The sequence below is a fragment of the Zootoca vivipara genome, chromosome 7 (genome assembly GCF_965207765.1).
Source record: "Zootoca vivipara chromosome 7, rZooViv2.hap1.1, whole genome shotgun sequence".
Lineage (NCBI taxonomy): Eukaryota > Metazoa > Chordata > Lepidosauria > Squamata > Lacertidae > Zootoca > Zootoca vivipara.
In genome coordinates, this window is record NC_142590.1 from 49,569,220 (window position 1) to 49,582,678 (window position 13,459).

A 13,459-nucleotide genomic window follows, 5' to 3' on the forward strand; every position below is an offset into this window, starting at 1 on the left:
AGTAAATATATGGGAGTGATGAATGAGTAAACAGATGCCAGCTCCTGTACTCTCAGCCCTACTCCTAACATCAGCATAATACCATTCCTAGAACTCAATAAGGACTGGCTCCTTGTATGGCTGGCTGAGATGATATCAGCCCACGATTGGTGGGCGCTGGTAGTGTTGCCCATGGGCACTGGGGGTGTGGCTGTTGTTGCGCCATTCCACGTTACTTGCTCCTCAAATTTGTGCTGGGCTTTGCTGGATACTGTCGATAAGTTACGCCAACCTTGCGGTGGTGCAACAAGACGAAGATTGCACTCTGCTTGTTTCTTAGGAGCACAATAGTAGTCTGCCACAGACTTAACCTCAAAACTGCTCCTCTGAGAACAGCTCAGGCAGGTCACACCCCACCACATCTCCCCCAAACCATTACTATCACTCTGTGGTTTCTGTTTAAAATAATTTAATTATATCTTAAATCCTACAAGGGCTTAGCAGCCCGATTTAATGAGTGAGCTGCCAATTTTGGAGTCAGAAAATAAGGTGGAATCATAGTTGTGGAGGAAAGCCATCTCCCCTTCCTCGTTGAGCTGGAGCTTCAGGATGACCCTGCAGGCCTGGATCTGTACCTCTTCCTCGGGGTGAATGATGAGTGAGAGGAGGCGGTCAGCTAGGCGGGAATCGTCCCCGAAAAGGACCTCATGAAGGGATGACTCATTGTACTGCCAGCTCACTGACTGGTACTGGGGAGTAAGGCGACCCTCACAAAGCCGTTCCACAAATACCAGCAGCTCAAAGAGAATATTTCCAGGTCGGGAAGGTTGGAAGAGGTGGAGGAAATCTGGATGGACCTTTAAAAAGAAGATCAGGTTGATTTTGTCTTAAAGGAAAGACAGCACACTAGGCCTGGGCCTGCAGGTCCTACCCGTCTGGATGACTAACTCCAGATTCTTCAGGCGGAAACCAAATGCCACCCTCCAGATCTTTCAATCTGGCCCTTTGAACTCTCCCTGGGCCACACCCTCCCCAGCCACATTCTACCCATTTTTGCCTCCGACCCTGCTCACTGCTGGTATGTGGTTCTCAGAAGGTTGCCCAGAGAGGAAGGCAGCCCTCAGGCTAAAAATGAATGTATGCCTGTTCTTCTAGGAAAACATCCCAGGCAGCAGGAAGGCAATGCACTGCTCTGCTCTGTTAATGCCGCTGCATTAAGCTGCAGCAGACCTGGAAGTCTAGTACTGCTGCCTTCTGGTACCTTTTGCTTCCTTCCTCTCCCAGGTTTCCCCAACAAAGACAGGACTGAAATCTTTACCTGGCAGTTCATGATGTCAAATAACAGAGCTTCCTTTTGGGCTAGCGTGCCAAGGAATTTTAGAACCTGCACCTGAAAAAGACAGTTGCAAGTATATCAACATTACAGGTGAGGTGTTTCACTCTTGTTTTATGGCTTCCACTTAATGCCCTCACAGGATTTAGGACAGGGATGAGGGACCTGTGGCCCTCCAGATGTTTTTTGAGCTACAACTTCCATCATCCCTTGATGATTGGCCATGTTGGCTGGGGCTAATGGGAGTTGGGAGTCCCACAACATCAGGATTTCTCCCATGGGTGTACCCAGCATGGGGCAGGGGGGGAAGCTGCCCCCCTAGAAGCAGGGCAGCTGGAGAGGACAGGCAGGGACGCTGCCTGCTGTGCTTCGCCTCAGCCTGCTTGGCTGAAGCGAAACAGCAGCAGCGGTAGTGAAGCTGCCTCCGTTGAAAAAAACCTGGACCTGGGCTAACTTCAGCCCACACTCCTTCAAGTCACAGCGAGCACAGCACAGAAAGTGCTGCCCCATGCATGCAAATGAGGTGCCACGGAGCATTGTGGGGCAGCACTTTCTGTGCTGTGCTCGCTGTGACTTGAAGGAGTGTGGGCTGAAGTTAGCCCAGGTCCAGGTCCAGGTTTCCTTCAACGGAGGCAGCTTTGCTGCTGCTGCCTCGTTTTAGTCACCGCTGCCATTAAAGGAGCGGGCAAGGCAGGAGTGCAAGTGTGGGTGGCTCCATGTGCTGCCTTGCAAATGGCCCCCTTTCCTCTGGGGGGCTTGGACGTTGACCATGCCTCCTGGGGGGGATACTGGCCATGTCATTGCCAGCTAGCCAATCGGGTGGCTGGGGGGGGCGTGGCTGGTGTGCCCCCCTAGCTTTGATCCTGGGTACGTCCATGAGTTCTCCATCCCTGATTTAGGAGTTGGGTACAAGGGATAAGCCTTGATACCTGACACAAAGTGTTTCCCATCTGCAGAATTTCCATGAAGGCCGGCATAAGCTTCCTCACTAGTGGAAATGTGTGCTCTGACAACGGCAGCCCATTCAGCAGCCTCAGCCCAGCAACATGCAAGTCGTGGTCCCAGATGCTGGCGACCATTTCAAGAACCTTGGGGACAAACTCCTGCAGAAAACATAGGGTTTTATGGTCACTGTGGGTTACTTTCTGTGACTGAAATGTGCCCTCTAGTGATACGAAAATGCCTCTTCCTTGCAGTTGTACGCTGAAGCAAGAAGACCACCCATTTTCTTCTTCTTATGGAATGATGTGGTAGGAACCATACTTAACAGATCAGATGGCCACAGGCTCACCTAACAACATTCAAATGTGCTCTTCATAGCTCAAACACTATCACAGATCTAATCCCATGAGCAGAGTTTTCATAGGACTTTCCATTCCTTTAGATCCTTTCATAGCTTCTCAAAGAAGTCCGTTCACTTGTTCAAACCACAAGCCATAGAATGATGAGACAGCAAATGATGTAAAATGGCAAGCATGCTTGTGGGAATCAAACAAGATCCACTGCATGTAGCCTGATACAGAAAAGCACTGTGGGGTACAAACATTCACCTGAATCCTAATTTTAAACTTCCAAATGCCAGTGAAGGCCTTGAGGGCATGCAGAGTCTGAATCTTGATGCCCATGTCTGGATCATCCAGGAAGGAGGCCACCAGTTTGATATCCTCATATGTACAGGCAGAAGCCTGGAAACATAGAGCACACAAAGTCAGAGGGATGTTAGGTTAGGTTTATTACATTTATGTGTTGCTTCCCACTAAAGAAAGTTCTAAGCAATTTACAGCCCAGATAAAAAAAAATACCCTAATAAAATCACATATGAATTGAAAACGTATTTAACAATACAATATCACAATAACACTCAGGAAAACAAAAGCACATTTGGTGTTGAAAAATGAGAAGGTTATTTCCAGGCAGGCCTTCTTGGAGAGGTTCTGTGGGGTGGGGTGGGGTGGGGTGGGGTGGGGTGGGGTGGGGTGGGGTGGGGGGCTACTATGGAGAAGGCCCATCTCTCATTGCCACCCTCTTAACCGTCCTCAGAGATGGCACACAGAGAAGGGCCTCACGTGATGGTCTCAGGATCCAGACAGGTTCATAAGTGTGGCTAAATTTAAGCATGGACAAAATTCATTCATTCATTCCATTCATTCATTCATTCATAGCACTTATACTCCACCTTTGTAGCTCCAGACCAAAACCACTCAAGGCAGCTAATGGGAAATAATTAAAAAGACCATCAGAAGAAACGGCAAAATGCAAGCAAACAAGTGGCAGATAAAATTAACAAAAGAAAAGAAAAAATGGGGGAGAGGAAAGGAGAAGAACCAAAACGAAAAAGAAGCGAGACAGCAAAATTAACCCACATTCACACCAAAGCCCCACCAAAATTCCAGGTGGTGACCAAAGGAGCCAGGTGGATTTCTTGAGGCAGGGAGTTTCATAGGATTGGTGCAACAACTGAGACATCCTTTTTACATTCCCTTTTACATTCTGAGTCCTCCAAAAATGTGCATTCTTCTGAGGGATTTGCCTCTCACTTTGCAGCAACTAGACAGAACTCAAGACTGTTGGCCAAAATATGCCACCTTTAAACATGGCTTTACCCCAATCAGTCGAAAAATAGGTGTGTGTGTGTGTGTGTGTGTGTGTGTGTGTAAAACTCTCCCCCTGATCATCATTTCTCTGCTTGTAATCCACTATCCTCTCTCACACACACCGCTCTTTTTGCCTTAAACAAGACTCAGTCTCAGAGTCCTACTGGGAGATAAGTGGCTGGTGGGAGGGATTGCTAGTGGAGTGGGCAGTGGAGGACAGGGGGAGAGTTTAAATCAAAGACCCATTTTTAGATGCACAGCTTTGGTCATGAACAGTGGCAGACCTGGGGCTCTCAAATTCAGCAGTGCCATGTGTGATGCTAAAATTAGGTGCCCCCTCACCTCTCCCACTCTGTTCTACAGCATTGCTGTGGTGCCCCCTGGCGCCCAGTGCAGCCCAACCGGTTGTGCTACCTTAAAACCGCCTCTGTCCTGAACTTGGTTACATGGGTGAAACCTGGCTGGCCAACCCACACTTTATTTCCTTGGACTTGCTCTTCCACCCCTGTACTTTACATCATTAAGTTCTGGAGTCTCACCTCACTGTCCAGTAGATAAACACACCGGGTGATGCCATGGAGTAGCATATTCTTGGAGTAGTCATCTAGCTTTGGGTTGAGGGTGTTCAGGAGTCCCCTGAGTTCTCCAGAGTCCAGCACAGTTTGACTCTGGTGCTCTATGGCGAGTTCTAAATGCAGGAAAGGAAGGAAGGCAAGAGGTCCCCAGGGAGGCAAGGAGGCAAACAGAGCAGTGATGGTGAGCATTAAACTGGTGCTGAATGGAGCACGTCGTACTGAATGGAAGAATGTGTTTCGACATGGGAAGGATCAGAGCTCAGTGGGAGAGTATCTGCTTTGCTGGTAGGCAGCCCAGGTTCAACCCTTGATATCTCCAGGTAAAGGTAAAGGTACCCCTGACCATTAGGTCCAGTCGTGACCGACTCTGGGGTTGTGCGCTCATCTCGCATTATTGGCCGAGGGAGCCAGCGTACAGCTTCCAGGTCATGTGGCCACCATGACAAAGCCACTTCTGGCGAACCAGAGCAGCACACAGAAACGCCGTTTACCTTCCCGCTGTAGCGGTTCCTATTTATCTACTTGCATTTTGACGTGCTTTCGAACTGCTAGGTTGGCAGGAGCTGGGACCAAGCAACGGGAGCTCACCCCGTCACAGGGATTCGAACCGCCGACCTTCTGATCAGCAAGCCCTAGGCTCAGTGGTTTAACCCACAGCGCCACCTGGGTCCCTGATATCTCCAGGTAGGGGTGGGGAAAACCCCTGTTTGAAATGCCAGAAGACCACTGCCCATCATTAAGGAAAACACTGAGCTAAATAGACCAAATACTCTCAGTAGTATATGGCAGCTACTGACAGTGGGTAGTCTTCTTCAAAGGTCTTATGTTTATGCTATCTCCTGTTTCAGCAAAGTCCTCTCTCAGAGCTGTCCTTCTCAGGAGGAGGACGCTGCCATTGCGAGGAGAGCAGCCAGTCAGAGGGACCTGATATTTAATTCATGGCAGTTCACATTCCATTAAGCAGATTGCTTCAGCCCAGAGGGATGCACAAAGCTAAGATGTCTACAACTGGCACTTGCAAGGTGGGTATTAGAAGACAACACAGACCCCAAAAGAAGCAACTTGGCAAGCTAAAGAGCAGAGATCAAGAGAGTACAGTGGAACCTTGGTTTATGAACACCTCGGTTTACCAACTTTCGGTTTACGAACGCCGCGGACCCATCTGGAACGGATTAATTCACTTTCCATTACTTTCAATGGGAAAGTTTGCTTCAGTTTATGAATGCTTCAGTTTATGAACAGACTTCTGGAACCAATTACACACATGCTTCGGGTTAAGTAAGCTTCAGGTTGAGTACTCCGCGGACCCGTCTGGAACGGATTAATCCACTTTCCATTACTTTCAATGGGAAAGTTTGCTTCAGTTTACGAATGCTTCAGTTTAAGTACTCCGCGGACCATCTGGAACAGATTAATCCACTTTCCATTACTTTCAATGGGAAAGTTCACTTCAGTTTATGAATGCTTCAGTTTATGAACAGACTTTTGGAAACAATTGTGTTCATAAACCGAGGTACCACTGTTTTTCTAGATCAGTGAATTTAAGAGCAAATATATTCCTTTGCTGCACGCTTTCAGAGATCATGTATGAGATTTAAATTTTAAAAACTGTGCCCAATCTGGCTGGGGGAAAGGCCTTGGGTGTGGCCTTCCTGCCTGAACTCCATTGGCCATTGGTAGATATCTGAGAGCCTGTTTTATGGCTGATTAGCAGAACGTGGCACCATGCAATAGTGCATATGGCATTTGTTCAGCAAATGTCTATACCATTCTTATATATTCAGGTGGAGCCTATCCAAAAGACCAATTCCCTCCATACTGTTTGCTAGGAGAGCCAGTGTGGTGTAGTGGTTAGACTAGGACCTGGGAAACCAGAGTTTGAATCCCTACTCAGCCATGAAGCTCACTGGGTAAACTTGGGCCAGTCACTGCCTCTCAGCCTAACCTACCTCATAGGGTTGTTGTAGGGATTGAAAATGAGGCGGGGGGCGCACACGAGACTCATGTATGCTATTTGGAACTCCTTGGATAAAGAGCTGGGATATAAATGTGATAGACAGATGGTTGTTGAGAGTTAAACCAGGGCCTGTGAAAACTACCATGCTGGGAGCATTACATTACTTACTGGCTAAGGTAAGTGGCTCTGGGTTGTAGGGAGGGCTCTTGATCCCTGCCATGATGGTCTTGGCCATTAGGAAGATAGCTCCAGCTCCTGTCGCCGCAGATACCACGTTTTTTGTTGTCACCAGCTCAAAATACTTCATCTCCTCCCCTCGAACTCCCAGGGATGTAGATAGAGCCCTGGGTGCTGACCTCAAGCAGGCCCTCCAATGGAAATACTAGATTGCTCTCGGCATGGTTTGTGATGTCACCACATTCCACCAGGACATCTGTGACACACTGTCCGAGAAGGTGCAGGAAGCAGGTCCCCCCAGGTTCTCTGATATCAGTGCAGGAGGACATGGAAGCCTGTGCTGAGCTATGCAAAGGGAGCTGAATAACAACAAAGCTCATACCTATGACAAACTTAGTTGGTCTCTAAGGTGCTACTGGAAGGATGCTACTGTGTCAGACCAACACGGCTACCTACCTGTAACAACAACACAGTAATAATAATTGTATCCCTACCATCTGGCTGGGTTGCCCTAGCCACTCTGGGCGGCTTCCAGCATATACAAAAACATAACAAAACATTAAACATTAAAAACTTCCCTATACAGGGCTGCCTTCAGATGTGTTTTAAAGGTTGTATAGTTATCTCCTTGACATCTGATGAGAGGGCATTCACAGGATGGGTGCCACCACTGAGAAGGCCCTCTGCCTGATTCCCTGTAACCTCACTTCCCACAGTGAGGGAACTACCAGAAGCCCTCAGAGCTGGACCTCAGTGTCTAGGCTGAATGGCGGGGGTGGCTTGTGAATGTTTTCCCACTGAATTTTATAGTCAAAGTTGTCATACGGGCCACAGCAGGGTAGGAGGGAACCTGCCCCAGTTCCAGACACTGGTGGTCATCAAGGACAGGGGACTTTGCTCCCTCCTCAACAGCGTCCCCAAGTACACCCCTTTATTTTTCTCCCACAGAAGTGAATGGTAGTGGAGTGAGGGAAGTGTACCACTTTTAAAACAACTCTCCAGCCCAATTGATGCCCAACCCCCCAAAAAGAGATCCCATAGGAGAAGTACAATAAATCAGTCCATCTGAGGCTTCTGTTCTTAGAGACACCTTGCATTCCTTTAGCAGCCCCTGCAATTTATAGGCTCACCCTCCCATCCTATTGATGGCCAATCATAGATGCAAATGACAATATGCCAACTTTTCTGTACATATTGTGGTGATGCCACTGCTTTCCCACACCCCACCACCCCTCCATCGGTTGCTCACAATCACTCACAGAGAGAAGCCCTTTGCACCTCTCCTCACCTCAGCAGAGAAGGGAGGGTGACTAACCACTCCTCACATCTAATGAAATGTGGGCATGGCTGAGGGGTCATGCTCTGTGTTGGAGAGGCAGAGCCAGTGGAAAGAGGAACTGAGCAGGAACAGAACTATATGGGTGGACCCAATGATAAGCCCACATTTCTCTGATTTTTTTTATGGCCTCAAAGGGCAGAAACAAACCTTTATGTGCAATGTAATGATAAAGGTAAAGGGACCCCTGACCATTAGGTCCAGTCGTGACCGACTGTGGGGTTGCGGCGCTCATCTCACGTTATTGGACAAGGGAGCCGGTGTACAGCTTCCAGGTCATGTGGCCAGCATGACAGAGCCGCTTCTGGCAAACCAGAGCAGCACATGGAAATGCCATTTACCTTCCCGCTGTAGCGGTACCTATTTATCTACTTGCACTTTGACGTGCTTTCGAACTGTAATGTAATGTAATGTAATGATAGGGACACATTTATTTATGTTAGGTGTTGTACCTGCAATTCCTCTAGTTTTGCCCTGCTCCTACTCCTCCCAAGCTGTCTTCTTTTCTTATTTCTTGGGATGGAACTTCTCTTTTTTTCTGTTCTGACCCCACAGCCTGAGTGCTCTGGAATGCTCTGGCAGATCCTGCAGCTTATCCTGCAGGGCAACAGATCAAATCATGCTCACCTCTCTGCCAAAAAGATATCTCAGGAAAGTATGGGGGACCCAGTTTTTGCCTTTCTTCTGCTGGAGTAACTGAAGTGAACTCAGAGGGTATAAATCTGACATGGAACGAGAATGAATAAAAGGAGAATGTGAACATCTCGTGTTATGCTTATGTTGCTGGGTGAACGACAGGACTTCCTGCCAGAAGATGGCAACAGCAACCAAATATTATGTGGCTTTATTCCTTAGCACTGGAACTCTACCAGCAGCGTGGGCCAAGTATTGCCTATGTCACACTTACCAGGTAGATATGAGCATCAAAGGCTTGGTTTCCTATCTGTTCCTTCTTTGTTTTTAGTTCAGGGTACTGGTAGGCTAAGCTTCAGGCTTGCAGGAACTATTTTGTTGCATTTTTTACCAGAACCCCCAAAGACTCAACTGGAGCCAGTTGCCAAACAGTGGTGGGAGAAAGGGGGGGGGACACATATCCAGAATTAAGGAGCAGAGCGTCTCTGAAGACATGCGGAGCCCAGGGCTTTGTTTTCAGTACTCACAGGCTTGTCACACCAAAGCCCACTCCTGCTTATCCCCGCCTCCCAGCTTTCCTTATCTCAGCAGCCTAATAAATCAATCCTTCTTGATCTACTGCAGGGATGGTGAACCTGTGACCTTCTGAAGGTTGTTGGACTCCATCCCAGCCAGCATGGTCAATGGTCAAGGATTATGGGAGTTGTAGTCCAGCAACATTTGAAGGTCCATGAGTTCCCCAACCCTCACCACCTGCAAATCACTTAGAGATCTACCAGTAGTTCCCAATCTACCTTCTGCTCATCTCTGCTTTAGAACACATGTTTAGTAAAAAAAATTTTTTGCCCAGGGAACCTTATTAATTTACTTTATGGAAGATTTTAATGCTTTCAGATAATAAAAAAAGCCTTGCATTCTGCTTGCCAAGAGATATGGGCATGTAGGTCTGGAGATGCTTTAAAACCACCTGTTTGATACTAGCTACACACACACACACAGAGAGAGAGAGAGAGAGAGAGAGTAGAAAGAAGAATGCTTGTATACAAATTTCAAAAAGTTAAATGATATTGGGGAAAAGCGAACTGGAGAAATTCTCATGATGATCCTTTAGTTAGTCAAATGAATAGCCCCACACCAGCCCAAAGGCACAAGTTGGTAACAATACATTACAAAGCAAATATAAATTATACAGTTGAAACTCAGTTAAGCAGATAATGCTTCACAAAACCTTTTCAGAAACGCACACCGACTGTATTCAGCTTTTCCAACACACCCACCCACACAACACTGTATTCACTTGGGTACCCAAAGCCAGACATATAGAAATTCTGGCATATCTCCAGAGGCGGTGGGAGTTCTATAGAGAATGCTTTCCCACATGCTGAAGCTGTTCTCATTTGATGCAAGGACAGTAGCCTCAAGGGGGCACTGTCTTTCAAAGTTAGAAATCACAAGAGGGCATTACAGAAGAGGCAGGCACGTTGGGCTAAGCTGTACAGTACCTGGAATTGTTCCTGAAAGAATACAAGGAATAATGCCGATGCTGCAACATTGGGGTAACATGCTCCCAGCTGCGCTTTGCTCCAGGGCTGGCCATCTGTCTTGCTGGCACAGCAGCAGGAAGACAAAAAAATGCACATACAGGCTTGCCTAATGTATCGTATCCTGCCCAGTGGGGCCAAACACCTCCACATGCCTCTTATATTTAGGGGCAGATCTTCATTTGGTGGCTGGTGCAATGGAAATACATTTGCCTTCACAGAGCAGACCTTTCGTAACACATACCGTTACGTACATGCCCTACACATCAAGCCACAACTCCCCAAGTGAAGTGAAGCCTCTCTGTGTGCTGCTGCTTTCTGTAACGCAGTTGCAAAAACGTACATTGGTGAAAAATGCAGTTTGCAGTGTCATCTGCATGTTTTCTGCACTGACAAGGATCAAAAGAGAGAGAAATAGTCAAGAGAGCCTCAAATGTGTTTCTTTCCAATGTTTCACATTGAACTGTGCGACCATGACAGGTGATTCCTACAGACTGAATGGGCTGAAGGGTTCCAGTTGTTCAGACACAGGTAGCAACTCTGCACACCTGCATAAAGAACAATCAACCAAGCAAATGAAGGGAAAAAAATCAAACCAAGTTAAAAGTAATGCAGACCAGCCTTACAGCTGAAATTAAGTAAAGGTAAATAGTACTCGTCGGAATGGATAAATCTGTCTGTTTCACTTTTTTCTGTTTATCACTTTTCCAATTAAATCCAGTTCTCCACATTTCTGCAGCAATTTGTGAATTAAAAAAAACAAAATCTTTGCAAAACTTTAATTGGCATTTTAGTGTGAATTTCTTCTAATAAACACATTTTTGTATGTAGTTTTGATTAACATACTGTACACTGTTTTGCAAGCAGCTATCCCTAATATAATGCACGGTTGTAAGTTATTTCCACGCCACGTTCATTTTTATGCCTATTTTCTTTGTCTGGAGAATTTCATCACAAAATTGGGTTAAGTGCAAATTTCAAAGGGTATTGGTTTGTGCATTGGTTCAAAAAGTGCAAAATAGGTCGTTTCTCATTGAGATGCAAGCAAAATAGAATTAGTTCCCCATCTCTATATGCTTGTGTAGTGAGGTGTAAGAGTCTTAGCAGCAATACCAATAGGTGTTTCCTCACTTCTGACCTCTACAAGTGTGCTGGCATCAAGAGCACACCAGTGTGTGGCAAGATGACTTCAAGAGCTGCTCAGCAGTGGAATTTGCTGCCAAGGAGTGTGGTAGAGTCGCCTTCTTTGGAGGTCTTTAAGTGGAGGCTGGATGGCCATCTGTCAGGAATGCTTTGATGGTGTTTCCTGCTTGGCAGGGGGTTGGACTGGATGGCCCTTGTGGTCTCTTCCAACTCTATGATTCTATTATTCTAAGTGTGCCATGAAAAAGGAAACCGTCAAGGTGGAAGCACCCACCACTTTATGCCTGTCACAGGGGGGAAATCCCTGGTAGTATTCAGGGGCGAAGGAAGGCGTCAAGGCACCCGGGGTGGGCATTGCTACGTAGGGCGCATGTGTGGCGTCACTACGTATGACGCATGCACTGTACGTAGCGATGCCGCACATGCGCTGTACATAGCGGTTTGCCACCAGCGCTGGGATCCTCTGTTTGCAGCTGCAGCTGTGAACAGAGGATCCTCCACATGCGACTGCGGTGGTACAATGGCTGCTTGCGCCGCAGCGAGCCCCCGAGGTGTGACTTCTTGTCACCCCCACAGACATGGCACCCGGGGCGCACCGCCCCCCCACCCCCTGTTGCGACGCCACTGGTAGTATTGATCCCCCCTTTTGTCCATATATGGACAGTGACATCACATACCCTCCAACATGTCCAGGCTCAAAACCAGGCCGTGCGTCTTCCAGGGTGATTCACATGATCTGCGCAGTGCCAGATTACCAAATAGGTAGAGTAGGCACTGGCTTAAGGGCCCCATGCCTTTTAGGGGTCCTGCGACGACGAATCAAAATACTATTGTGTAATAAAATTGGTTTATTAGAATTGTCGATTGCTAAAATAAAAAACATATTAGGAGATAATTTGTTGGGGCCCCCCCTCAAGATTTCAAATGCCTAGGGGTCTCCACAGGGTTTAATCTGGCACCGGAGACACCTTTTCAGGATGAGGTTGCGGCATCCAAAATGGCCGCTGTGCTCTTGCATGGTAAAACAGGATGTCCTGGTTTTTCCGGGACAGTTGAGAGGTACGACATCATCTCAGGGAGGGAGTAACAGAGGATCAAAGTATTGCCACTGAAAAGTGTGGGGAATTCTGTACACATCCCATGGCCTGGAAAGCATGGTTCCCATCCTTGTGAACTCTGACTCAGAGTTGATATTGGCACAACGATCCTACAGTTGTGAGGAAGATGCCAGCCCATTGTTCTGGGAGCTGGCTGTAGAAATATATGTATAATCTTTTGGAGTGCAGGAGTGAAGTGAGCCCATTTCAATGCCTCCAACCCTGTGGCCTGGATATTAAAGGTTTAAGAAACACTGCATCAAGTTGAGGGACCAGGACTAAAACATGGGACTCAAACACAAACCTTGCACACCCTCTGATTTGACTGTGCTGCCCTTACCATTCCAGGTCTCCCTGACAGACAGTAAACAAGCTCTGCTTTCTTTGAAATCGCCTCCTTTTGTCGCTCTTATCTGTTACTTCCACAGCTTCCCAGCCCTCTCATCAGAGAGCAACGAGGCTCTTTCTCTGGGTTCCCACAGCTGTCAGTCTGATTCGTGAAGAAGCCTAATTTCTGGTAATCTGCCTTCCTTGATGGCCCTTCTGCTGTTGTGCCTCTTGATCCTCAACTCAAACTGCTGATAAAATACCCTGTAATTAAATTTCTGTTCCTCCTAATGGACTTGTCCTTTTTTGGATGGCACTGCATCTCATTTGAAGCATCTGCAGGTGGTTTCGGTTTGAGGGCGGAGGTGGGAGCTGCCTGTTTGCAGGAATCAATTTGGCTTTCATTGACGAGCACTTTTGTCAGAAGGGTACCTCGCTTCTTTATTTCACCTTTTGGAAGTGAGGAAAGTGATGCAATGTCATGGGGAGTTTGATTAATGCCAACCCCCGAGTGCCTCGTCTATCTCCTGGCACAGAAACTCATCTCCCCATGCACAGCCCTTTGGGCTCAAAACGGCCGCCTTGTTGGAATGATAATAGCTGAATATAAACATACTAGCAGTAAAATCATTCTTTCTACCTACCAGAGCTGAATGTGATAAGACGTCCCATCCCAGCCGTCATTCAATGGGCAGCCTGTCCATTTCCATTCACTTGTACTGTATATGTTAAATGCTCTGCTCTGGGGAGAAGGATTGCTAAAGAGG

At 47.3% G+C, this 13,459-nt stretch overlaps 1 protein-coding gene across 1 annotated transcript; it reads right to left on the minus strand.

Moving 5' to 3' along the window:
• Window positions 1–476: 476 nt before the first annotated feature.
• Window positions 477–6,778, minus strand: LOC118089103 (armadillo repeat-containing protein 12-like). The gene is made up of 6 exons (XM_035123517.3): window positions 6,607–6,778; window positions 4,446–4,594; window positions 2,863–2,997; window positions 2,242–2,415; window positions 1,298–1,369; window positions 477–836 (listed from the first exon to the last, which is right to left on the minus strand). The coding sequence occupies exons 1-6, from the start codon at window positions 6,743–6,745 to the stop codon at window positions 477–479; spliced, it is 1,029 nt and encodes a 342-aa protein (XP_034979408.1). The 5' UTR covers window positions 6,746–6,778.
• Between the last annotated feature and the right edge of the window lie 6,681 nt (window positions 6,779–13,459).

Excerpts from the sequence above, each read along its gene's own strand:
- LOC118089103 (XM_035123517.3), bottom strand. The coding sequence starts at position 6,745 with ATGAAGTATTTTGAGCTGGTGACAACAAAAAACGTGGTATCTGCGGCG. Across the intron at positions 4,595-6,606 it reads AGAGCCACTTACCTTAGCCA|AACTCGCCATAGAGCACCAG; the intron begins GTAAGTAATGTA and ends TCCTGCATTTAG. Across the intron at positions 837-1,297 it reads TTGACATCATGAACTGCCAG|GTCCATCCAGATTTCCTCCA; the intron begins GTAAAGATTTCA and ends TTCTTTTTAAAG.